This window comes from Eulemur rufifrons, unplaced genomic scaffold, assembly GCF_041146395.1.
Source record: "Eulemur rufifrons isolate Redbay unplaced genomic scaffold, OSU_ERuf_1 scaffold_84, whole genome shotgun sequence".
Taxonomy (NCBI): domain Eukaryota; kingdom Metazoa; phylum Chordata; class Mammalia; order Primates; family Lemuridae; genus Eulemur; species Eulemur rufifrons.
In genome coordinates, this window is record NW_027182866.1 from 106,503 (window position 1) to 131,441 (window position 24,939).

At 64.8% G+C, this 24,939-nt stretch overlaps 3 protein-coding genes across 8 annotated transcripts in view; 2 read left to right on the top strand and 1 right to left on the bottom strand.

The window, feature by feature from the left end:
* Positions 1-1,754: 1,754 nt before the first annotated feature.
* Positions 1,755-3,093, bottom strand: HES4 (hes family bHLH transcription factor 4). 2 transcript variants are annotated; one of them, XM_069464659.1, is made up of 4 exons: positions 2,986-3,093; positions 2,808-2,903; positions 2,632-2,719; positions 1,755-2,542 (listed from the first exon to the last, which is right to left on the bottom strand). In XM_069464659.1, the coding sequence occupies exons 1-4, from the start codon at positions 3,091-3,093 to the stop codon at positions 2,148-2,150; spliced, it is 687 nt and encodes a 228-aa protein (XP_069320760.1). In that variant the 3' UTR covers positions 1,755-2,147. The 2 variants fall into 2 exon arrangements, with proteins under 2 accessions (XP_069320760.1, XP_069320762.1); XM_069464661.1 differs by lacking the exon at positions 2,808-2,903.
* An 8,875-nt stretch (positions 3,094-11,968) lies between these two features.
* Positions 11,969-13,546, top strand: ISG15 (ISG15 ubiquitin like modifier). 2 transcript variants are annotated; one of them, XM_069464654.1, is made up of 2 exons: positions 11,969-12,060; positions 13,013-13,546. In XM_069464654.1, the coding sequence occupies exons 1-2, from the start codon at positions 12,016-12,018 to the stop codon at positions 13,529-13,531; spliced, it is 564 nt and encodes a 187-aa protein (XP_069320755.1). In that variant the 5' UTR covers positions 11,969-12,015; the 3' UTR covers positions 13,532-13,546. The 2 variants fall into 2 exon arrangements, with proteins under 2 accessions (XP_069320755.1, XP_069320756.1); XM_069464655.1 differs by having other exon boundaries at positions 11,974-12,034.
* Positions 13,547-15,491: 1,945 nt separating this feature from the next.
* Positions 15,492-24,939, top strand: part of AGRN (agrin) — a 35,454-nt gene continuing 26,006 nt past the window's right edge. For all 4 annotated transcript variants that reach the window (XM_069464667.1, XM_069464668.1, XM_069464669.1 and 1 more), the window contains exons 1-2: positions 15,492-15,729; positions 17,713-17,974. In XM_069464667.1, the coding sequence (XP_069320768.1) occupies positions 15,523-15,729; positions 17,713-17,974 (469 nt within the window). In that variant the 5' untranslated portion in view covers positions 15,492-15,522. The remainder of the gene's footprint in view (positions 15,730-17,712; positions 17,975-24,939) is intronic.

Genomic DNA, 24,939 nt, shown 5'->3' on the forward strand with positions numbered 1-24,939 from the left:
CTCCAGAGGAAGGGGGCACCACCCACTATTCAGCAGGCCACCTCTGCAAGACAAAAGCCAATATAAAAACAGCTGGGGGAGGTTGAGGGAGAGGGGACTGGCCCAGAGCCCATCCCCCTAGGGACTTCCATCTGAGGCCAGGGTGAGGGCAGGAATTATGTGGGAGGTTAGGGCTAGGACCCTAACACCCTGCTGTGAGAGGGAGCACCCCACATTTGGGGCCCCAGGAAGCAGGTTCCAGCAGGCATCCTGGCTGGGTCTGGGGGAGGCTTTGGAGTGGGGGAGGCTTTGGAGCGAGGGGGGTGTCCCTCAGCTGTTCCTGAGACCCAGCGGCCCTCCCAGCCCAGCCCACGTCCTGGGGGCCCAGCTTCAGCCCAGGCTGTGCTTCCTGAGGCCTCCCTAGTCTAACCCAGTAGATCAGCATGGATTGAGATTCGCTGTTTCAGGCAGGTGCTGAGGCCGGAGGTTAGGGACACGGGTGCAGCCTGGCAGGCTGGGTCCAGACAACACACCACCAGCCTGCGGTGGGATGGGATGGTCCAAGAGTTGTGTGGAAAGTGGAGAGAGAATTGCAGGGTGTAGGCTGAGAACAAGGGATAGCCTGAGGAGCTCGCCTGTCTGATGGGTGTGGTCCCAGGGCCTGAGAGGTCCCCGAAGGAGGGCTAAGCTGGGCCCGGCTGCAAAGATCCCTGCTAGCAATTGGGGCGGGGGGGGGGGGGGGGGGGGGGGAGGAATTAAGATCTCTGGGGCATGGTCATGGGAGGTGGCTGCCCTCTAGTGGGGGAGAAGGAATAGGACGACCCACCTCCCCTGGGCCATACAGGTGGGGGGTCCCTCCTCTCCCTGTAGGATGTGTGCGGCCAGCCCTACCCACACACCCAGCTTCACTTCCCAAAGCACCCAGGCCCCCCTCCCCGCTTCTGCATTGAGGCCTTCCCTGGGCAGCTCCCTCCACCAGGCTGAGCCTCCCACTGTCCCCATGGAGACCCTCTGCCCGTCCTGACAAGGAGGCCACAGTCTGATCCAGCCTGAGCAACAGCAACACCTGCCTTCCTCACAGAGCTGGCACCCCAGCTCTGAAGGGGGAAGGGCCACTCTGAGGCTCCCCTGGGCCCAGAACCAAGGAGCAAATATCCACGGGTGCAGTACTTGGCCCACGTGGTCCCCCCCCCCCCCATCTAGGCTCCTGAACCAGCCCCTGGATGCCCAGTAAGTGTGCAAGGCAGCGAGCCAGGGGTGACTGGCTTAGTGGGGACTTGGAGGTTCCTGCCAGGTGTGCATGGTTGTGTCTGGGAGGTCCAGGTGAGCCACTCTCAGGCGAATGACACTCAGGTGTGTCCCGGAGCCTTGGAGGAGGGGATGGGACCAGCCTGTGGACGGATGACTCACCCGCCTCTCCATGGACCCCAGCCAGGCAGGCTGTGGGCAAACGTCCGACGAAATCAGCCGCCGTTGGCAAGTGGATCTTGGTGCCGCCTCCAGCGGCGGCTCAGGATGAGACACTCCGCAGTCTGGGCTCCTGTGCCTTGGACCAGCCCCTCGTGGCACCTGGAGCGCAGCCCCCAGCAGCCTCCAGGGGCCAGGACAGCAGGATGGTGACCACAGGGGTCGCCCACGGTGCATGCCCAGCGCCGCCTGGTGTCCTCTGTCACCCAACAGCAGGTGCTCAGGATTCACGTGAGGGAGGAACCCTCAGTCTGTCCCCCCTGGGGGGACCTCCCTTTCCAGGGAGGGGAGCGTGTACAACAGGACTCTGACTCCCTTGGGCGAATCCAGGCACTAAGGGCCGCTTGCCAGCGATGCTGTGCGCCTGCCTTCCAGTGCTGCCTGAGCCTCGGGGGGTCCCTTCACACCCCCACCCCACGGCACGTTGCTGGCTCCTGTGCAGACCAGGGCAGACCCAACAGAGGGCAGGGGGGGCCCTCTGCAGGCCAGGCAGAGGGGTGGGCAGCCCAAAGCTGGAGAACCCAGGGCAGCAGGACCGCAGTGGGCCTGGGCTGCCAGCTACCAAATCATACCCTTCACAGAGTCAGAAAAAAACACAAACTCGTGACACAGCCTCTAGAAATAGTGTTCTCTGGCACAGTCTCGGCAAAGGCCGAGGCCTAGGACTGCGCGGCCTCCCCTGCAGTCTGAAGGCCGCAGCCTCATCTCAGCCAAGGTCTCCAGGGCCCGCCCGTGCCCTGCGGCCCCGCCCTGGGGTCGGCGGGGAGCGCCCGGGTCAGACCTGGCGGGAGCCGCGGCGGGAAAGCGGCCCCGGGGCGCAGCAGGGGGAAGGCGCAATCCAGTGCGGGCAGCAGCGCGCGGCCTGCGTAGACCTCGGGCGCCCCGGCCTCCACGGCGGGGACCGTCGGGGGCATAGAGGCCGGGCGACGGGAGGGCCCCAGCTGGCGTAGGCAGGCCGCCAGGTGGCCGAGCAGGCGAGAGCGCACGTCGGCCGGGACACCCTCGCAGCCGGCCAGGAAGCGGCTCACCTCGGCCAGGCACTCGTTGAAGCCGGCGCGGTACTTGCCCAGGACCGCGGGGTCGGCGCTGAGCGCGGCTGCGGGAACGAAACGGAACAAGCTGTCGGTGCCAGGGACGGTGGTCCTGCGTGCCTCCCGCCTCCGGCCGCTGCCATCTGCGGCTCACCTGTCACCTGCACGCGACGCAGGTTCTGCAAATGTCTCACGGTCATCTCCAGGATGTCCGCCTTCTCCAGCTTCGAGTGGCGGGAGCTCTGGGCAGGGGCGGGGCGGGAGGCTGCAGCTCAGCTGTGCCCAGACGCCAGGTCTCAGGCCTTCCGTCCCTCTCCGCCCCCGACTTACTTCTTTTCTGAGGGCGTCCAGGATGAGGGTCTTGAGCTGAGCGAGGCTCTCATTAATGCGCGCTCGGCGCCGCTTCTCCATGACCGGCTTGGAGGACTGCGGGCCAGGCAGTGGCTGAGTCCCACGTTCCTCTGTCTCTGCCCCCCACCCCTGTCCCCCCGCCCGGCCAGGACCCCACCTTGCGGTGCTCAGCCGCACTCCGGGGCTCGTCCGGGATCTGGCTGGCGCCGGCCGGCGCTCCTGCCAGCGGCGAGGCGCTCGACTTCCACGGAGTGTGTGCGGGCATGGTGTGCCCTTCGCGCCCCCCGGTGCCGTGCGGAGCCGCCGGGGCCCAGCGCGGCTGGAGGGCGAGCGGCGGGCGGCGGCGTCCGGCACCCTCCTGGCGGGTCTCCGGCTCCAGGCCCGCGCGCAGCGCCCGCGCCTCCGGGCTATTTAAAGCCGCGCCGCGGCGGGTGTGTGAACCCGGCTCCGCGTTCTTTCCCACACTCGCGCCAGCCAATAGGTGGCCGCGCTCCTCCTTCACTGCCCCCACCCCGCGCAGGGCCGCGGCCCCGCCAGCTGTCACTCACGCGCCGGCTCCGTCCTGCGGCCCAAGCAGGCGACGATGCGAGCCCGGGCTGCCGGCCCGCGCCGCCTCCGGCACGGCTGGGGCGAGGGAGGCAAATCTCCCGCGCCCTCCCCTGCAGCGGGGTCCAGGCAGCGCGCCAGGAGGGGACGCTGGGGGCCCCGCGCACCCGGGGGCTGAGCGGAGGCTCCTTCTCCGCCAAGCGGGGGCAGGAGCGGGTCAGGGAGGGAGCTCACGGCGGGCGGCGCAGGAAGTCTGGCCGGAAATTTCTCCAGGGGCACCGGGCCGGGCTCCCGGAGGAGTCGCGAGCGCCGGCACACAGGCCCGGCGCGGGCCCGAGGCCCCTGCGCGTGTCCGGTTTGACCCGACAGGAGTGCAGCGCGGCGCCCGGCGCACACTCGCACAGTGGCTGTGGCGGAACCATCGCGGGCGGACGAGCCTCGGGGCTCAGAGAGGTCGCGGCCAGGTCGCGGCGCGGGCGGGGTGCAGTGGCCCGCAGGGCGGGGCACGTCGTGGAACACGACAACAGGATGACGCTGGGCAGGTGGCGACGTCACCGGGAGTGATGGCGCAGGGTGACGACTCCAGCCGGCTGGGATGACGTCACTGGGCCGGTGATTACCCAATAGCGGGCGAAGCATCAGTAAAGGGGTCACGAAAAATAAGGGACAATTGTTAAATCCTGTCTGGGGAAAACAGGGCTAGGGTTACTTCCACGTTTGCCTTTGCTTTCATTTGGAATCACGCCGCGGCCCGTGCCAGCCCTTTGGGTACTCGGGGCCCACCTGGCCGGCGGCCTCCTGCTCCCCGCGCCGAGACCCCCGTGGCCAGGCCGCACCCGGGGCTGAGCACCGTCCCGGGTCCCTCCGGCCCGCGGAGGCCCGACGGCAAACCAACCCGGCAATCGCGCCGTTGGAGGAGAGAACGGGGCAGGTTGCCGGGGCGGAGAGAACCTCTCCACCTGGTGGTCCCGAAGGCTTCTCGGGGGGGCGTCTTCAGCGGAAGGCAGCTCTGCGAGGCCCGGGCGGGAGGGCGTGGCGTTCCGGGCTGGGAAAGGGCCACTGGGACGAGGGACCAGGGAGGGGCAGCCTGGGCCAGCAGGGACAGGGGCTTCTGGCCCAGAGGGGTCTCGGGAGTCTTGGGGGCGGCGCTTCTGAGCAGGGGAGTAAGCTGTTCGGCCGCGAAGGGTCGCCTCGCCTACCGAGCGGGTGCCACCGCCGGCCGGGGGTCAGCCCTACCCAGCACCCGCTCCCCGGGTCCCTGGCCCGAAGCCTCCTCTCTCCTCTTGGAGGCCCAGCCTAGGTTGGGCCCAAGCGAAGTCCGGGCCCCACCGGGGAGCCCCTCATGGCCCCGGCGCAGATGCGATCCCTTCGGGCGCCCGGTGCGCCCACCCCACGCCGTCTGCACTGGGGTGCGCGCCTCCCGGCCGGCGCAAGGCAGGACTGTCCCTCTCCCAGGCGAGGCTGCCCCAGTCCCTCTCTGGCCCCAGAAGCACGTGCAGAGCGGCGGGCCTCGCAAAGCCGCCGGAGTCGGACGGAAGTCCCGCCGGCACGGGACGCCCGAGCAGCGCCGACCGGGACCCTGCCCCGACCTCTCTCTGCTCGGGCCTGGGCGCCGGGGCGGCGCGGGTCAGACCTGCCATCGAGGAGCGGCCTGGACCGCCTGCCCCGCCCCTCCTCCGGCTGCGGGCTGCGCCCGGCGGGGAACCCGCGAGCGCCCCCCGACGGCCAAGGTCGCTTCCGCCTCCTGCTGGGGGTCTCCCCAGGGGCGTGCCCAGCCTGCGCCGCCCCAGCCCCCTGTGCCCGGCCTTGGGAGGGGATCTGCAGCTCTGGGCCTCCCCCAGCCTCCCGCGGAGAGACAGGCAGAGGCTCAGGATGAAGGAGGGGCCTGAGGAGCTCAGGTGGGCTCACTTGCCCTGCGTGTACCCATTTTCTCACCTGCGAGATGAGTTATCTTTTCATTTATCCCAGAGTCATCGGGAAGATAAATGAGCTCCTACCCTTAGAGCTGGCTGACCGTGCCTAGCGGGCGCTGACGCGCTCAGCTACCGCCCTGCCGCCTCCGGAAGCAGGCAGGCGTCTGGGCTGGACACCGGGGAGACTGAGGCAGCGAGGAGCTGCCTGTACTCACCTCTGCCACATGCCCTGCCTGAGTGCCCCTCCTCCTGCTAGAGAGGGGGATAGTCCCACCCCACGGTCTCAGGGCCCCTGTCCCTGCCCCCCAGCCCCAGCCCCAGCAAGGAGCTCTTTCTAGGCCAGGCACGCGAGCTTCCTCTGTTCTCCCCAGCAACTCCGTGTCCTTGCCACTGGGCTGCACCCCCGTCTGTATGGCCGCATCTCCCAGGGTCCCTGCCCCATCCCTCTGACTGTCCCTCCTTGCCTCTCAAATCCGACTAGATCTCTGGAAAGCTGGGGGTCCTTGGGGTTCCCTTGCTCTGACTAGGGAGGGAGGGCCCTGGGCTGCAGCAGGGGAAAGTTGCTGACTCCCTGGTGTGGCAGGTGGTATTGTCCAAAGGTTGGCCACATCTTTCCCGTGTCCCCCCGCCCCACGCCATACAGTGTGTCCTCAGTGAGCCTTCGTGACAGCCTCCAGTAAGAACACAGCAGCTGGGAAGACTATCTCCGAGGCTAGATTTTAAAGATGCCACACATTGTCCATCTGGCTGTCTTGGGACACCTGCCCTTGGAACCCAGCTGCAATTTGGTGGTGAAGCCCAAACTGGCCCCAGGAAGAGACCCCGAGGAGAGGCCCCAAGGAGAGACCCAGTGCAGAGGTCTGTGTAAGTATTGCAGCCGACAGTCAGCTTTGGCTTCCACACACGTGAGCAGAGCAAGGCACCTCCCTTCCCAGCTTCCTGGCCGAGGTCCCAGGCGTAGCTGAGCAGAGGCCCTGCACACCCTGTTCCAATACTTGACGGCTGATGACCACGTGTTTTGGGACGTCTGCTGTGCGGCATTAGTACTGGGATAGTGTAGATGGGCCGGGCCGAGACAAGGGGAGAGTGGACCTTCCCTTCCTGCCACTCCATCCTCCTCTCCCGAGTCCCTCCTCTCCAGCACTTGTGCAGCCTCAGTGGCTTCCTTGCCCTTCCCCCCATCTGACCACGTGCTTCTTGGGACCCGTCCGAGGCCAGCTATTCTCCTGACCTGCGTGGGCCGAGCCCTGGGGGCCCCAGGGGTATCTCCAGGGCCCGTCATTGGCTACAGGGCGGTGGGCAGCTGGGGCACCCACGTGTCAGTGGGGAGCGTCTGGGGCAAAACCAGGCCAAACTGGGGCTCCAGCCTTGGGGTGGGGGCTCCTCACATCTGGACAACATGACTGGACTGTACTCTATACCCCGACGATCAGCCAGTGTCCCTGGGGGCCTGCTGGTGCGGCCACACACTCCCCGTGCAACCTCTGACCAGAGCTGGTGATGCCTCCGCACCCTGCCCCTCGGGGAGCTCCTCTGGCGCGGGCTCCAGAATGTCAGAGAGCCATGACCCGCCCCACCCGCAAGCCCCCTCCTCCGTCTGTCTCCTCTGCCCCCGCCAAGGGCTTCGGCAGCTGGGATCAAAGCTGTCAAGCGACCAGGGCTAGGGCCATCGTGGGTTTCTCTCCTGGAGAGTGGAATTGGGCGCTGAGCTGTTCACAGGTGTTTGCTGGAATCGTAGTGATGGAGGCCAGGCTGCAGGAGAGAGAGCCGGGACCCCGGCAGAGACGGGGAGGGCCAGGCTGCTCTAGACACTGCTCTAGAGCAGTTCCCAGCACCTGGGGTGGCGCCGGGCTGCACACATGGGCCCGTTGGCGGGTGGCCTGGCTGTCTGCCGCGTGGCCTGGGCCCTGCCCAGCCTGCGCCGGCTTCCGCCTGAGGCTTGGCCGACGTTCCAGGAGGGTGAAGGGACTTTTGAGGCCTGGGTCTGGAACTCACGTGGTGAAACTTCCAGCATATTCCGTCGGCCAAAACAGGCCACAGGCCCACAGTATTCCAGGGAAGGGGCCATAAAATGCCGAGGCCCTGTCAGCCACGCCAGCTGCCACCCCTCCTGTGACGACCTGCAGCTGCGCGTGGCCAGGGAGGCACCGCCCCCTCTCTAGAACGCACCCCGGTTAGCTGCCAGGATGTCCCTTTGGCCGATCCAGGGGTGGCTGAGGCAGCAGCTCTCTCCTTTGTGCCACCAGCGTTCCTGCCCGGGGCACTCTCCCTTCCCCGAGTCTTTCCTCGAAGCTGCTCAGGGTGTCTGTCCCTTCTCCCAGCCACCCAGCTCAGGACCTCACATCCTCCCTTCCTGCTGCAGTTTCCTGCTCCGTGCGCACCTGGCAGCAGGTGGCTCCCGTCTGTCCACGGCGCCGGAGCCTGGTCCTGGGGCACTGCCTTCCGCACCACACGACAACCCAGTGAGTGAATGGATGACAGAGACTGCGTCCCCCACGTCCAGGCAATGAAAATCCGGGAGGTGACAGAAGCCCCCGTCATCTGGGCAGTGGGGGTGGACTCTCTAAGATCTGTGGTCAGGACGTGGCTTTCTCAGAGTGAGGACGTGCTGCTCACAGACAGGGACGGCAGCGGGTGTGGGGGCCCTCGAGGACAAAGTCCGCGGCACCCAGGGGTGCCAGTGCAGGCATGAGATGGAGTCAGGTAGAAGCCCGGGGATGCTGCAGGGAGTAGCGAGACACCATGTCCCCCAGGACAGAGAGCCGTGCAGGCGTCACACCACACACGGTAACTTGCAGCGGCAGAGCTGGACATCTCAGTGGCAAACAGGACATCAGCAAAGGCCCCTCTCTCCAGGGGACCTTCCAGGAAGGCAGGACAGACGGTCTCGGCCCGCCTTCCGCCTCCCTAATGCAGCAAAGCGCTGGCTGCTAACCTGCAGACCTGCCTGCCTCCCTCAAGGGCCGAGCCCCAGGCACTGGGTGGTTCTGAGGGGCCCACGGGGCCTGCTGGGGATTCGCTGGGGACAGAGGCCTCCTGCTCGCCCTCCACCCTGTCCCGGGTGCTGGTCTCCCAGGAAGCCCTCACAGAGGCTGCCAAGCCTGGGCAGGGGGGTGGCGGGAGGTGGTCCAGGGCTGCAGGGCTGGCCCCTGCCGGGGTGCTGCCCGCGGGGCCTTCCTGGTTCTGGGGCCGGGGCAGGGGAGAGTCTCCCTAGGAGGTGTGGAAGGGAGGGGCTGCCTCCAGGTGCTTACGGCAGCTTGGACTTCAACAACAGGTGTTTCTCAGGAAAGGCAGGGCCTCTGATGACACACCACCTGGCCACCACCCACAGGGCTCCGTGTGGCCTTCTCAGAGAGCCGGGGTGCACCTGTGCCCCAGCGTTGTTGGGAGGCCCCTGGACAGGCCCTGCCCATCCTGTCCAGGGGGACCAGGCAGAGGCCCAGCCCTGCCATCGGGTGACCTTCGTTCGAGCTGTGGCCAAAGGCCAGCGTCATCCAGGACGGTGGCTTCTAGAGTTGTGGCTGACCTGACGGAAAAGGACCCAGACGGGACAGGAGCAGAGAGGGCAGCCTGGGCTGGCAGACTGGCTGTCAGGCGGAGGCTGGGTCCCCGGACACCATCTCGGAGCCCTGAGGGGTTCAGGCTCCCCTCACGGTCTAAGCCAGTCCTGCGCCCGGCCCAGGCCTGGGGCCCTGGTGGACCACCCTCCCGGGAGTCCCCCCAGCTCCTTGGGAAGGCGGGACCCTGTCCCAGGCAGAGGCTGTGGTGTGATCCTGCCTGGGTCGGGTTGCGGGGAGGTGGGCAAGTGCTGCCTTAGTGGCTTCCCAGGTGCTGCGTGGGGCAGAACCCGGAGCAGCGCAGTAGACAGACGCGGTGTGCTGTGCGTCAGCTGTACCGAATTAAAGCTGTTTAACTAGCTCAGACTCATGGTGTTTCCACTTTGGAACATTTCATCGGATTAGCCTTGAGATTCTAAATTCAAATGCACACTCAATAAGATATTTAGGTCAATGATTTTTAAGCAGAAAGATAGGAGGATGTTACTGAATTTATTAAGAAATCAGAATGTTTGAGAACTTAAGAACCAGCACCTTTTTACATTCAATTTCACTGAATGTACAAGGATTTACTCATTCACACAACTGTCCTCTGCACGGTCCCCGGGCAGGTGTGGCAGTGAGCGTTCTGGTGAGGAGGAAGGACCACTGCGATGACAGGTGCACGGGCGACAGGGACCCTGTCTCTAAAAACAAGACAAGAAGGTCCCTTCGCGCCCTTCCGTGGGATCTGACTTTGCGGCAACAATGGTCTGGTCATCATCTGGGGCGTGTGTACCATGCTCTGTAAACCTGTGTCCTGCGCTTGCCCTACGATCCTATCTTTCCCTCCTCAATAAACCTCCTTTTCTTGCTTGCCTAAAAAAATAAAAACAAGAAAAGGAAATGAGGCGTCTAGGACAATATGTCAGCCTTAAGAACTCAGGAGACATAACATACGTAATATACACCAGGTTTCCTAATGGTCATCCGGGAGGGGCCTGGGGTGGATTTTCACTTTCGGTATTCTTTATGTCAATAAATGTTTGTGGTTTTCTTTTTACAATACCAATATTATTTATGCAAGGAAAGAATCAAAATACAAACTCCCCCCCCCCCTTTTTTCCAACCCTGTCAGATGAAAGGTACAAACTTAATAAAAAGAAAGAAATTTAAAATCCCCTGTTTGGCCGGGCGCAGTGGTTCACACCTGTAATCCTCCCATTCTGGGAAAAACATTTGGAGGTGGGCAAAAGACATGGAGACGTTTCGTTGCAGACACACAGACAGTAACGTGGAGGAAGAAGTTCAACATATTAGCTCAGGGAAAGGTAAACCAAGAGCACACGAGATACCACCGCACGCTGTGAATGGCCAGAATCAGACCCACGGGGACAACCCCACATGCTGGCAAGGACGCAGAGAAACTGATCCCACACGCGTTGCCGGTGGCGGGGTGAAATGGTACGGCAGCCACTCTGGAGAGCTGTTTGACGGTTTCTTCAAAAACTAAACATGGGCCAGGCACAGTGGCTCATGCCTTAATCCTAGCACTCTGGGAGGCCGAGGCGGGAGGATCGCTCGAGGTCAGGAGTTCGAGACCAGCCTGAGCAAGAGTGAGACCCCATCTCTGCTAAAAAAAAAAAATAGAAAGAAGTTAGCTGGACAACTAAAAATATACAGAAAAAATTAGCATGGAGGCGCATGCCTATAGTCCCAGTTACTCAAGAGGCTGAGGCAGGAGGATCGCTTGAGCCCAGGAGTTTGAGGTTGCTGTGAGCTAGGCTGACGCCACGGCACTCTAGCCCGGGCAACAGAATGAGACTGTGTCAAAACAAATAAAATAAAATTAAATAAATACATAAAATTTTTAAAAAAATTAAATAATAAATAAATAAATAAATAAAATCCCGTTTGGTTTTTGGACGTTAACAATTTGGTGCCCATGAGATGTTTGTTGGGTCAGGATTCATATTCAGAATATGTTGTTTTTCTAATCTTTAACTTTTTTATTTAAACATTTATTCACTTAATTTTGTTTAGTTTATTATTCAGCTTTAGCTAACTTTGCCTGGCATGTGCTGTTTGTAATAGCAAAAATTTGGGAACAACCTAAATATTCAACAATATGAGGTTGGTTAACTAAATTCCACTCCACTATAATGAATCATTCTGTGGGGACACACACAGCCGTTAAAACAAACTGCACAAATGTGTTCATAACACAGGAAGATGTTTGTGATACGCTCTCACGGGAATTAAGCAGGCTGCAAAATAGTGAAAGTAGTATCAGGTTTTCTTCAGTTTTGTTTTTATTTTTTACTTTTTTAAATTAAAAAAAATGTTTTTTCGAGACAGGGTCTCCATCTGCTGCCTGAGGCAGAGCGCAGTGTCGTGGTCACAGCTCACAGCAACCTCCAATTCTGGGCTCAAGCGATCCTCCTGCCTCAGCCTCCCGAGTAGCTGGGACTAATTTTTCTATTGTCTTTTTGTAAAGAGGGGGTGTTCGCTGTTGCTCAGGACAGTCTCAAACTCCTGACCTCCAGCGATCCTCCCTCCTCGGCCTCCCAGAGAGCTCGGATTACAGGTGTGAGCCACTGCCTCCTACCAACTTTCTCCATAGGGTCCATGAGTTCATTTTTGTAGAAAAAAAATTAAAAACAACCTGAACTAATACTGTCCTTACCCAATGGAGGTTATCTCCAGGTAATTTGGATTGTCACTATTTTGTTTCTGAATTAACCATGGCAATGTTTTCCAAGCTTACTAATTTTGCAAATTGGAAAATGGAAAATGAAACTTTTGAATCATTAGTTCCGGTTGTTATGCCTTTTGTGCATCTGGTAAAGAACCTGAAGTGCTAGATATTTAGGGGGTTTCCGGGGAATGGAGTGGGGCAGAGGACGCTGTCCTGTGTCCTTGTCCCTGAAAGTCCCTCTGAGACCCTGGGCGCCCCCTCCCAGTTTCCCTATCGCCGTCATTCCGTTTTGTTTCTTCGCTCCGGGGAACACCTGGAGAAAAGGAAACAGAAACTGAAGCCGAGTCGGGCCATTGGCGCAGACTCTCAGGACACGCCCCGTGACGTGCCGCCCGGCTCGGGTTTATAAGGCCGCGGTCGCCGAGCGGAGCCCGCGGAGCAGCAGCTGGAGGCTGAGAGGCGCCCGCGGAGGACCTAGCGGCACAGCACACAGCATGGCAAGTGCCTTGACAGGTGGGGGCGGCACAGCACACAGCATGGTAAGTGCCTTGACAGGTGGGGGCGGGAGGGCTCTGTTCCAGTCGATTTTCCTCCCCGACCCCGGTGGGGTCTCCCGGGGTGCAGGAAGAGCAGAAAAGCTCAGAGCTTGCCCAGGTTCTAAGTGTGATGGGGGGACGGTCTCCTGAAGGCAGGTTGGGTCCTGGAAGGCTGGCCCTGAGACAGATCCCGGGGGAGGGCACGGGGGGCATGGGCCGGCCCTGAGACAGATCCCGGGGGGAGGGCACGGGGGCATGGGCCAGCCCTGAGACAGATCCCGGGGGGAGGGCACGGAGGGGCATGGGCCGGCCCTGAGACAGATCCCGGGGGGAGGGCACGGAGGGGCATGGGCCGGCCCTGAGACAGATCCCGGGGGGAGGGCATGGGGGGCATGGGCCGGCCCTGAGACAGATCCCAGGGGGAGGGCACGGGGGCATGGGCCAGCCCTGAGACAGATCCGGGGGGGGGGGAGGGCACGGAGGGGCATGGGCTGGCCCTGAGACAGATCCCCAGGGGGGAGGGCACGGAGGGGCATGGGCCGGCCCTGAGACAGATCCTGGGGGGAGGGCACGGGGGGCATGGGCCGGCCCTGAGACAGATCCTGGGGGGAGGGCACGGGGGGCATGGGCTGGCCCTGAGACAGATCCCCAGGGGGGAGGGCACGGGGGGCATGGGCCGGCCCTGAGACAGATCCCGGGGGGAGGGCACGGGGGGCATGGGCCGGCCCTGAGACAGATCCCGGGGGGAGGGCACGGGGGGGCATGGTAGCAGGTGAAGAGAGGCAGCAGGATTGCTGTGGGAGGCTGGCTTCTGGAAATGGCCCCTTCTGTCCCTCCGGTGCCTGCGGTCCCTCTCCTGGTGGATGGAGAGGACAGACAGGAGGGAGCTTTGTCCCTGGGCACAGGAGCCTGCCCTGCGGCCAGTGCTCTCTCTGAGCCTGTGTGATGCCTGCAGGGCTGGGACCTGAAGGTGAAGATGCTGGGGGGCCAGGAGTTCGAGGTGGCCCTGAACGACTCCACGCTGCTGTCAGAACTGAAGCAGAAGATCACCCAGAAGATCAGCGTGTACGCCTTCCAGCAGCACCTGGTCATCCACCCGAGCGGCAAGGAGCTGAAGGACAAGGTCCCCCTCGTCAACCAGGGCCTGGGCCCCGGCAGCACAGTCCTGCTGGTGGTGCAGAGCTGCGACCTGAGCATCCTGGTGACCAATGACAAGGGCCGCTGCAGAACCTACGAGGTCCAGCTGACGCAGACAGTGGCCAGCCTCAAGCAGCAGGTGTGCCAGCAGGAGAGTGTGCGTGACGACCAGTTCTGGCTGAGCTTTGAGGGGAAGCCCATGGAAGACAACGTCCTGCTGGGGGAGTACGGCCTCAAACCTCTGTGCACGGTGTACATGCATCTGCGCCTGCGGGGGGGGGGGGGGGCAGAGCAGGGCCCCCCCCACTGCCTGACTAGGGCCGAGTCCCGGAAATAAATGTGGCTGCAAAGAGCAATGCCTGCCTTTGTGTCTGCCCTCACCCCTCCGCAGCCCCATCTGTCTGACCCCCAGTCTGCACCCCTGCTGGTGGAGGTGGGGGGTTGGGTAAGAGAGCCGGTGGTGACCAGGCCTGTGTGGCCGAGTTAAGGGACAAGAGTTTCACAGTTAGAGCCCAGTGGGATCAAAACAGGGACATTTCCCCTCCATAACCAAAGTAAGACATGTCGCCACACCCTGCAGGAAACCAACTTCTAGCAAAAGGAAAATAGACACATTTGCTGGAGCCCACCCTGACGGGGTGGGGGGGGGGCCCTGCACAACTGCCCATTCCCACTGGGTCAGTGACAGCTTAGGGAGGGACAGGCCGGCTCAGGTCCCCAAGGCCACAGGTGTGGCTTCCTAAGGATCGGACCTCCCTAAAGCCCCTGGAACTGGAGAGGGTGAGTCCTCAGGGCCTGCCTGGGGGGTTGTGAGGGGGCCTATCCACTCCATGGGGGGGGGGCTGGGGGCCTCTAGGACCTACCAGCCTGCTCTGTCCTGCTTGTGTGGATCTAGGGAGGGGTAGGGACAGTCCTGACCATGCACATCACCATGGGCCACCAAGCACAGCCCCTTCAGGGCTCCCCTTAATGGAGAGCCCACAGCCAGCAGGGGAGGGGGCACCTGGACTGGGGCTCATACTGCCCACTGAGAAGAGCTTGTCCCAGATGGGGGGCCCCTAATTGGTACAAGTTACACCCCCTTCCTCACCACATGCTTCCTTCTCCTACTTTTCCCCCTAAACCAAGTTACCAAATGAGTCTCAGAGGAACCACAGAAGGGGCACAGCAGGGTCTGCACCTCTTGGGCCCAGGGATGGTGACCCTGGGGACACTCAGATCTCTGCTTTCCCACCACGCAGGAGGATTTAGCTGGAGACCCAGAAGCCCCCATTCTGGTCCGTGGGGGTCCATAGCTGGGCCAGGGCCCCCGAGGTCTGCTGTGTCCTGTCCGAGACCAATGTATATGCAGACACGGCCTCCTGGCTCCGGCCGGTGTCCTGGGCGGAGTCTGCCGCACCCTGTGGCCAGCTGCAGCTTCGCCGGTGCGAGCACCGACCCTGGGTGCCGCCGCCCTTCCCTGAAGCCCCCAGGGCCAGGGCGGGGCGGGGGTTCCCCGGGAGCGGCCCCCCTTGTTGCTCCTGACTCAGAGACCTGCAGCTGGCTGGGGGGAGCGGCACCGCAGGCTCACTCCCAAGGGCACCGAGGGGTCTCCTCTCCCGCCCCCATCTTCGGGAGCGCCGGGCTCCGATCTGGCCCCCCCCACTGCAGTCCCCGCCAGGCCGGGCGGGAGCGGCGCCCGTCGGGGGAGGGGGAGGGGCGGGGCCCAGCTCCAGGCCGCGCGGCGGCAGGGGGCGCCCTAGTCCCCCGGCCCGTCCCGGCCAATCGCCGCGCACCGGCCGCGGCTGCGGGTCCCGGGGCGGCCTCGACCCCGGTCCGGGCGACGGGGCTGCGTTCCTCCCGGGAGGCCGGCGGGTCTGGCGGCCCCTCCTCGCGGCAGCGACCCCCGCCGCCGGCTCCCGCGCCGTCCCGGCCCTTGGAAGTCCCGTCACGTCGCCTCCAGATTATGCATTAACCCGGCTCCAGCCGCATTTCCGGGGGGCCCTGCGCGCAGGCGGGGGTGCGCCCCCAGGCCGCCCCGCCCTCGCCACTCCCCCGGCAGCGCCGCCCCTCCCCCTCCGGCCCGGCGCCCGCCCCCCACGCCCTTGCCCGGCGCCGCTGTCCCGGTGCTTTGTTCGCGGCCGGCGCGGGTCGCCGGGCGCCGGGCGGCCGGGGGCGGGCACGGCCCCCGGGGAGGGGCGGCGCTGCCCGGGTCCCGCCCCCGCCCCGCCCCCGCGCCGCCCGCGCTCACCGCCTCCCGGAGCTGCGTCCCGTCCTGTCCAGTCCCGTCTCCGGCGCGGCCCGGCCCGCGCGCTCTCTCCGGCCGCTCTCGCCGACCTCGGCTGCGCCATGGCCAGCCCGCGGCCGCCCGGCCCGGCCCCGCTGCTGCCGATGCTGCTGCTCCTGGCGGCTGCCGCGCGCGCCCTGCCCGGCGCCGGCGGGACGTGCCCGGAGCGCGCGCTGGAGCGGCGCGAGGAGGAGGCGAACGTGGTGCTCACCGGCACGGTGGAGGAGATCCTCAACGTGGACCCGGTGCAGCACACGTACTCCTGCAAGGTGGGCCCCGCCGGGACCCCCGGACCCCGAGGCCCCCACCCCCTGGGAGCCCGGGCTGGGGGCCTCCCCCCTGCGGATCCTGGCTCCGACCCCGGAGGCCCTCCCTTCCGCGCTGTCGGCCACCCCGCTGGGACCCCCGCCCCAGGCCGTGGGAACGAGTCCCGGACGCTCCGCAGCCCCGGTTCTGGCTCCCTTGGCGACCGCCAAGCCCCCGGTGGGCGCCAGGTCCCGGAAAACTCGCGAGCGCCGGGGAAAGTTGCGGTGCCACTGCGGTCCCCCCCGCAGTGCCCAGGCCGGGAAGGCGGGGTCGTGTCCGCCCACGGCCCCCTCCTTTATCGGAAACAAGTCCACCTCCCCCCTGGGGGGGCTGTGTGTGGCTACTGCACCCCTCCCCGCCGGCAAGAGGAAAGGAACAGAGAGCTGGGGAGGGGACGCTTTATGCCCGGGGTGGGGACGGGGGCTGGGCCTGTGGTCACCGCTGCCCCCGCTCCCCAGGGGCCCTCAGCGCGGTGAGGGGTGGTCAGTGGAGAGAAAGGCGCGCGCGGCCTGATCTCCCAGTCCGGGGAGCCGGTGGGGGGTGCCGCAGTGTCGGGGTGGGGGCAGGGGCAGAAAAGTGGGCGGGGCCGCGGCGCGCTTGGGGGCAGGGGCAGGTGCCCGTGCGGCTCCCGTGAGAACTGGGGCTCCTCCGGCCATGGGGGGCCGCGGGGAGGAGGAGTGTGCCCTGCTCTTCCTTCAGTGGGGCCTGGGCGTCCCCTCGGGTAGGTGTGGTGGGTCCTCCTCACAGTCTTGTGGACAGGGCTCAGGGCACCCAGGGCCCCTACCCCCTGTGGCCCCCAGACCACCTCGGGGACCAGAAGTCGGATCTTTCCTGCTCGGTGGAGTTGGGGAGGGTGTCAGCTTCTCTCAGCCTGGCCTGTGCGGGCTACAGCTGGGATCCCCCCGCCGGCCCCCTCCCCTCCCCTCTCCGACCGCCAGGGCACTTTGCCAAGTCCCTGCAGGATTTTCCCGACTTCCTCCCCGCCGCTCCTGGGTGTGGCTGGGGTGGGGGGAGGCGACGAAAGCCTCACGGCCTCCCTTGCCTAGGTTGTCGCCCTTCTAGAGCCTGCTGTGGGGGGCGTGGGGGGTGGCTGAGGCTCTGCCTGGGACTGCGTGCCGCAGTCCTAAGGCTACCAGTGGGGGCTGGGCAGGTGGACGGGCCACCCATTGTCTTTCACGCCCCCATTCCCAAGCCCTGTCCCTCAGGTCCCCCAGGTCTTCCCATGGGGGCTTTTTCTCGGGAGTGGGTAGGCCCGTGTCTCCTGGGGCCATGTTCCTGTGAGGGCTGCCCTGGCTGAGCTGTGGGTGTCCTCTAGGTTGGGTTGCCGGAGGTGCCCTGGGGGCCCCCAAGCCGAGAGGGTGGAGGGTGGGGCCGCCCTGCGCTGCCCAAACTTGATTTTGTGGTTCATGGGCGGCCTGGACTGCACAGACTGTAGCAGCCAGTCTGGAGGAGGGGGCTTTCACTTCCTAGGGGGAGGGTGTCTGAGCCCACCCACAGGGTTGCAAGGAGCCCAGCGGGGCCCTTGCCCTGAACCCCCTTCTTGTGTGGTCATTGCTCCTGCTTTGCTTGGTGGCCCCAGTAGTGGCCTGCAGACAGGGATGGGGAGAGAGCCTGGGGACGGGCGCTCCACGCAGGGGCTGACATGGACCTTATTGGAGTTGAGGTGGCGGGGGTTGATTGGGGGGATGGGGAGCTGCTTCCTGGGGGAGGGTGTGTATTCATGGTGAGTGTCCACGCGTGGACGGTCGTGTCCAGCGAGCGTGTGCCCCCTGCAGCCTCCACCCAGGGGGATGACCCAAAGATCTCCGTGCATTTCTGCCCGGGCTTGGGTCTACTGTGGACACTGGGCCTGAGCAACTGAGGCCAGGAGAGGTAGAAGACCCAGTCTGCAGGCTAAGCCCGCTCCCCAGCGGGAAGAGGGCCAATAACACCCGTATCCACTCCAGGTTCGGGTCTGGCGGTACTTGAAGGGCAAAGACCTGGTGGCCCAGGAGAGCCTGCTGGACGGCGGCAACAAGGTGGTGATCAGTGGCTTCGGAGACCCCCTCATCTGTGACAACCAGGTGTCTACTGGGGACACCAGGATCTTCTTTGTGAACCCTGCGCCCCCATACCTGTGGCCGGCTCACAAGAACGAGCTGATGCTCAACTCCAGCCTCATGCGGATAACCCTGCGGAACCTGGAGGAGGTGGAGTTCTGTGTGGAAGGTGCGTGCCGGGACAGGGCAGTGGCAGAGGGGCCGCCGGTGTGGCAGAGGTGGGCAGGCTTGGAGGAGGTCACAGTGAGGGGCAGTGTGTCGTGCTCCGGTGGGCTTGGGGACGGGTGCCAAGGATCGTGCTGTGGGCTGGAGCAGGTGGTGTCTTGTGATCCGACCTCATTCCCTGCTTCCCGCTCTGGGCTTCCCGGCTGTGCCTGGCCATCCTGAGGCCAGCAGTCCCAAGCTCTGGCAATAACCGTCTTGCATCTCGGGGTGCAGCAAGTCCCAGCCCTGCAAAGAGACAGGCCTCCTCTTCCCCTCCTCCCAGCTCTGCACTCTGTCCTGGAGGCCCTTTCTGGGGGAGAAGCTGGGAACCAGGTGAAGGAACACCAGCTGTTACGTTTCTGCAGAAACCCAAACATCTATCTGGACGGGGCCCACGTGCTGGGCGAACCTCGGCGGCAGGGCAGAGACTGGAGGGTGGGGCCGCCCGAGTGTGCTCCAAGAGGCCTGTTGTTTCTGAGCAGAGCAGTTCTGTGGGGTGAAGGCGTCTAGGGATTTGGGTGGGTGCGGGGTCCCCAACAGAGGGGAAGAACGTTTCCTTGCCTGCTGTTCCCACATGGCTATTGTGAATGGCTGCCTCCGGTCGGGCTGAGCAGAAATCCCAGGACCAGGGCTCCCCCCGGCCTTGGGCCAGTCCCAGTTGGGGGACGAGATCGCTGGCTGGGGAACGTGGTAGAGAGAATACAGGAGCGACTTGTCGCCCCCACATCCTGTCTGTTCCCTTGTGGCTGCCTGGGAAGGGATGTTTGGGTGGGGGGCACGGGAGAACACTTCCTCAGCAGGGCAGTGGCCAGGGTCGTGACTTCCTGTTCCTCTGATCTGCTCCCATGGCCAGCGGGGAAGTCTCGCCTTCTCCCCACCTTGCTGTTGTGATGCCGGCCTGGCTCTTGAGGGCTGCCTGCGGGACTCTGGGTGTGGGCTCATCTGGCCTTCCTGTCCCTGCTTGCCTGGGGAGACTGGGGGGGAGGGGCTGCCCCCGAAATGGGGAGCCCTGTGGCCTCTCCTAGGCTGTGCTCCAGGGTCCCCAGGTCCCAGCCCGGGCCTCCCACTGGGTGAGGACTTGATACCCTGGCCCTACTCTGGCAGCTCTGGTCTGGGGAGAAGATAGGGTGTCATGGAGGCAGGACAGGCTGTGGGACGGTGATGCCCCGTGTGGGGGTGGAGTGGGGAGCTGAGGGGGGCCGGAGAACGAGGGTCAGGGTGCTGGCAGTCACCACCTTGTAAGATCAGAAGGGGGAGTCATTAAGACCACGCCGGCGGGCGGGTCCAGCTGGAGGGTCCATGACTCAGGACTGAGGACTTGCTGTGGGGTCAGAGGGCATGGGGCCAAGGGTCACCCTGGGTAGAACAAGGCCCAATATCTGTCTTGCAAGAGCCTGATCTAGGCATGCCAGGCCCTGGCTTTGGAGCTGCGCGTGCCCAGGCCAGGGAGGGGGTGTGACTTGCCCTGCCGTGGCACAGGCCTTGCAGGTGGAGCAGGGGTCGAGGGGGAGCCCCACAGTAGAGGAGGCAGAACGTGGAAGGTGACAGGGAGCCCTGGAAGCTTTGAGTGGCCCACGTGGACCTCTCTTTGGAAGTGGACCAGGGCCCTGTGGGCTGGGACAGGGCGATGCCTCCCAGAGCCCAGGTGAGAGCTGGGTCCCTGGAGTCTGTGCCCACCCCCAGGCTAGGAGGGGGTCCTATTCTATAGGACATCGAACCCCACTCCAGGCCCTTCTGGTGGCCAAGGCCCCACCCTGGTGAGGGGGACGGAAGGCAGGGCTTGGGTCAAGCCAGCCCTCCCCCCGACTATGACCTCTGACCCCATCTGTTCGAGTGCCCAAGCTGCCCAAGCCCTGCCCTCCAGGGCACAGGGTGAGGTCTGGGCAGCCTCTCGTCTGCAGAGGTCACCCCTGGGCCCTGGGTCCCACCTTGTGTGGGGAGTCCTTGTCCTAGAGCACCCTGCCCGAGGCCCAGAGCAGTGGGAGGGGACGTCCTCCCAGGCCTCTCGCTCTCCCCTCCCCACCCGCCTGGGCCCCCACTCTACTGGAGTCTCCCTTCCTCAGTTTCTCCCCCAGGCCTGCTGGGCCTGCCCTGTCTGTCCTGCAGAGGCCCCTCCCCCAGTCCGCAGCCCCCAAGAAGGTTCCTCCTCCTCCTGTCCTCTGCCTGGGGAGCCACATTCCTGGCATAGCTGAGACAGGTATGTGCCCCTCCCTCTGCGCCACCTTTGGGCGGGGTGGCCTGCTCCTTCTGCAGGGAGACCCCCGCCCTCCCCCTTCGCAGGGAAATGGCCCACCCTCTCCCAGGCCCAGCCCACACACTGGAGCCGCCCAGGGCTGGCACTGAGTGGGCATCTCCTCCGGCCTCGGCCACCTTCCTTGTCCTGTCTGGGCACTGCCCACACGCTCCCTGCCCTGCCTCCCGAAGGCTGGTCCTGGAGCCTCCCCTGAAGCCCCCAGGAGGGCTGCCTGGCTGAGGGCCACCGGGGCGGCCTGGGGCCTGCCTGTCCCTCCCCACTAGGAGCCAGGGCAGAGAAAGGAAGTGTTGTCTGCCCCTGCGGGGGCTGGCACAGGGACAGGGGCAGGGGCCCAGGGTCAGAGTGAGTCTGGTGCCCGCCCAGCCTGGCCCGGCCCGGCCCTGAAGCCGGGGTCCTGGCTCCCTGGCCTAGCCTCATTCCGGCCCTTGCGCCTTCTCGCTTTGCCGTGTTCCCGAGTGGCCACCTGTCTAGGGCTGTCCCGAGGGCAGTTCTGAGGCTCAGGCTGGAGGACCCGGGGGTCCCGAGGCCCCAGGGGCAGAGGATATCCGGGAGGACCTTGCTCGGGGCTGGGTCTGGTCCTCTCTACTGCCTGGTCTTAGCTTCTTCTACCCCCGCTTCCTGGAGCCTCACCCCACCCGGGTTCCTGGCTGCTGCAGCCCTGCCAAGGCGGGAGGCGGCTTCTCTGTTCCCTCCTCCCTCTCTGCCCCCTCCTCCCTTCTGTCTCCAGGTTCCCATCCCGCCCCTGAGACCCCACCCAGGCCTGAGAGCCCCCCCCCAGCCCTCCCCCAGGCGGGTCGGCTGGAGGCTGCCAGCCTGGGAATCTCTCCTGCAGCTGGCGGGGGAGCGGTGAGAGTCTGCCCACCTGTATTCTCTGTACCTGGGGGTTCCTGGGAAGCGTGGGCTGGTTGCCTGCCGTGTGCCTGAATGGACTTGTCTGTCTGACTTCACCTGTGCCGGGCCGGGGGCTCACTGGGGAGGCCCTGGGGTGGGCTGCGAGGAGGTGGGGGTCCGTGGGAGGGAAAGGGCCAGACAGACCTGGTGGGAACTGCTCTTGGCTTTTCCAGACCCCTCACCCTCCCCGGTCTGCACCCAGAGAAGAGCTCTTTGCTCCCCTGCAGATTGGAAATGGAAAAAAGTTGTTTCAAAACTGTCCCCTCCACACTGGCCCGTGGGTGCTGGCCTGAGCCTTCGGTGGGGCTGACTGTGCCCTCCATCCTCTCTGGGCGGAGCTGGGAGTCACTGGTCAGGGCTCGCCCCAGGTCATGCCACCCCTGCTGTGCCCTGGCCAGTGCGGCCCTCGCCTGGCTGCTGCCCTTCCTTCCTGAGGGTCCACCCCGCCCAGCCCCGTGAGCGGCACAGCCCCCAGCACCACAGGTCTGGGGACAGCAGCTGCAAGAACAGCCCCCAGTCCTTGGCCTCCACCTGTGGGACCCAGGCCAGCTGCCCACTTCAGAGCCCGGGCTGCCAAGTTCTGCTGCCCAGAGGCCTGGGTGGGGCAGCGAGCGCAGCCCTTTCCTGCCCTGCTAGCCCTGGCACCCCCATTGGGTGTTGACCCCCCAGAGACCCAGGAAGTGCCTGCCTCTCGCAGAGCAGAAAAAGGAGGCTCAGAGGGGTGAGCTGTCACCCCAGGGACAGTTGCCAGCTGGAGGAGGAGGCTGTGTGCCCCCGCACGCCCTGCCTGCTGGGGCTGGGGGGCAGGGCTGGGGTCTGGGTCTGCAGAGGAGGTGGTGTGGGTCTCTGGTGGAGCCTCCAGTGCAGAAGGAAGCGCCCCTCGAGGGCCCCCACCAGCACAGATCCTGGGAACTTCCTCTGAGGAAGGCCCCCTGCCGGGGGCTGCTTCCGCAGGGACCTGGGAAAGGGGAGTGGCCCCTCCCAGTCTCCTCCTCCCACACTCCCCCCATGGAGTGGAGGCGTGGGAGAGGGGGAGCTCTCTGTCCTCACAGGCAGCCGGCTGTTTCCAGCTGTGTGGCCTGTGTGTGTGCATGTGTTTGTACGCCTGTGTGCACGTGTGCGTGAGTGCACGTGTGTGTGTGCACATGCCTGCAGCCCCACATGTACCAGTCCTGCACTCGGGAGTTCTGGTCGGAGCCCCCACTGGTGGGCCGTGGTCCCGGTTTTCTAGCCCGTGGCAGGTGTAGCAGGTATTAGGCCGGTGGCCTTGCCTGTGTCCTGGGGGTGGGGGCCTTGGGACTGGGCTCTCGCCTTTGTCTCTGTGCACACGTGAGTCTTGGCCTCTGCCTGCTGTGGTTGTACAGTCCCCTGCCCCCAGCCATGCCCTCCGTGCCTGGTGAGGGGCCTCTCACCTTCCCCTACGGGCCCTGCCTCTGGGAGGACTGAGGTGGTTGCTGGGTGTCTGAGATGATGGGCCTGCTGGGCAGGGCTGCAGTGAGGACAGAGAGTCCTGGGGCCGGTGGGGTTCGCTGTCCCCTCACATGTCTGCCAGACCAAGATGCTGACAGCCAGCCCGGGCTCTGTCTGGGGGCGGCAGGGCAGTTAGGGAGTCAGGCTGGGCAGGGTGAGAGGGGGCCTGTCATTGGCCTGAGCCCTCCCTGCCCCTCCCCTGCGCAGCCCGCCTTGGCCACTCCCACACTGGGCCCCAGGACAGGCTGCTCCTGTGCCCACAGATGTGGGGCTCCAGTGCACATCTGGGAGAGACAAGAGACAAACACCTGGGCCAGGTTGTGGCCAGCCGTGACCGAGAGGCCAGCGGGGAGGGGTGTGCACCCACTTCTCTTCCTGGGGAGGCTCGGGCGTGAGGAAGGGCCTGCTCTCCTCCGCTGGTGCATTCATCAGCTCCCTCCTCATCCTCGCGTCTCTGCACCGTTTCGTTGGCAGTGGGTCTTCCCGGGGCCCAGGGAGGCTGCTGCTACCTTCTCCAGGGGCCCAGGGCAGGGCTCCGGCCAGGCTCCCCAAGGATGAGGAGGTGAGAGCGGGGCACAGCAGGTGGTCGCTGTGGCCGGGGTGAGGCTGGGAGAGAGGTGCTGTGGGCCTGGGGCAGGGGAGAGGGCCCCTGAGGGGGGCCTTCCCACCTCACATGCCTGGCCCCGCTTGGCTCCGTGGGGAAGAGCTCTGGCTGCGCCACGCCGGCTGCCTCCAGATCTCCTCTCTGCCCACATCTGCAGCCTTCTCTCCTCTGGGTCTGTCTCTCTGCCTTTCCTGTTCATCCTGACACCCTGCTGGCCAGCGCCTCCGTGAAGCCCTCCAGCTCAGACCTGGTGCTGGGCTCTCAGCTAGGGCGCCATGTTCTCCTGACTCACCAGGCATTGGCCACACCTGGGTGCCACCCTGGCCCCACCGGTGCTCCCCTTGCTGCTGGAGGTGGCAGGGCCTGGCTGAGAGCTGGTTTGGGGCTGCAGGAGGGGCAGGACAGAGGGCACAGATCACCCTACCCAATGCCGAACTGCTCTCCAAGTGCCTGCTCTCCCCCCCCGACTCCGCCGGCACCTCTGGTGGCTGCAGCCCTCCTCCCTAGGGGACAGCTCCCGTCTCCCACCTGCTGCCCCTGCCAGGCCTGGGGCTACGTCGCGCTGGCCCCTCCTGGTTTCCGGCAGCCTCCCAGCCCATTCCCCACTCTGGCCTTGTAGTTGCCTCAGTCTGTGGGTTCTTCCTCCAAACTTGTGCAAGCCCCCTCCACCTGTCAGGTCTCTGCAAATACCACCCCTTAAGGACTCTCCAGTCTGAGGGACACCAGCCCATCTGAGCTTTGTTTGAAATGGGCCTGACTGCTTTGCCTGGCCCACAGAGGGGCAGGGGTGGAGGGGTTAGGGTTAGGGTTAGGGTCAGGGTCAGGGGTGGTTGGTTGGTGAGGGGGGTGCTGCTGAGTGATGGGGGTGGGGAGAGGTGGTGGGACCGCAGGCTTCCAGGGACCCTGGTAGCTACCCTAAGAGCCAGCCCTGCTGAGCCCCTTCCCAAAATTCTCACTGGATCCCACCACCCTTAAGAGCAGGTCAGTTGTCCAGAAGGCCTTGGTGGGTGGGCACACAGAGCCCACAGGGTCTGACTTGGCACCTGGGCCTCACCTGGGGTTGGCCGGTGGTGGCTGCTACTACAGCCCAGGGCCCAGCAGCACATCCAACACCCCCATCTGACCTCCCCACCCCCACCCCTTGCAGCTCCACCACTTCTCCTCCACCACTGGGCGCTAAACACCTGTGAGTGTGACCCTAACCTGTGACCTGTGACCCGCTGCTTCTGGCTCCTGGCTCCTGCCTCTGCTGCTTAGTCTCTCTGGGGCTGGGAGCAGAGGGACTTCATGCTGGGTGGGGCCGGATCTCAGCTGGTCTGGAGGGGAGGCCCCTCGCTGGAGCTGGCGGGTGTCCGAGCCCTTGTGTGTGTGCAGGGCCAGCACCGCCCTCCCACCCTTCCCAAGGAGCCCGGCCTAGCCCCTCTGGAGCTGAGAGAGGGTCCCCTGCATGGAGCCAGGCAACCTCCTCCACCCTCTCCAGGCCCCGTCCCCACCTTCTCAAGGCCAGAGAAGTACCCGGAAGGACCCGGAAGGTCCCAACCGGAGGCTGCACGTGTCCACACAGGGAGGTGGATGGACACATACTAGTGTGTGCTGGGGGCTGAGCGACAGGCTTTGTGTGTTGTAGGAAGGTGTGTGTGACACCAGGTGAGAATGAACACAGGTGAATGGGGAGGGAGAGGAATACCCTGTGTGTGTGTGTGTGTGTGTG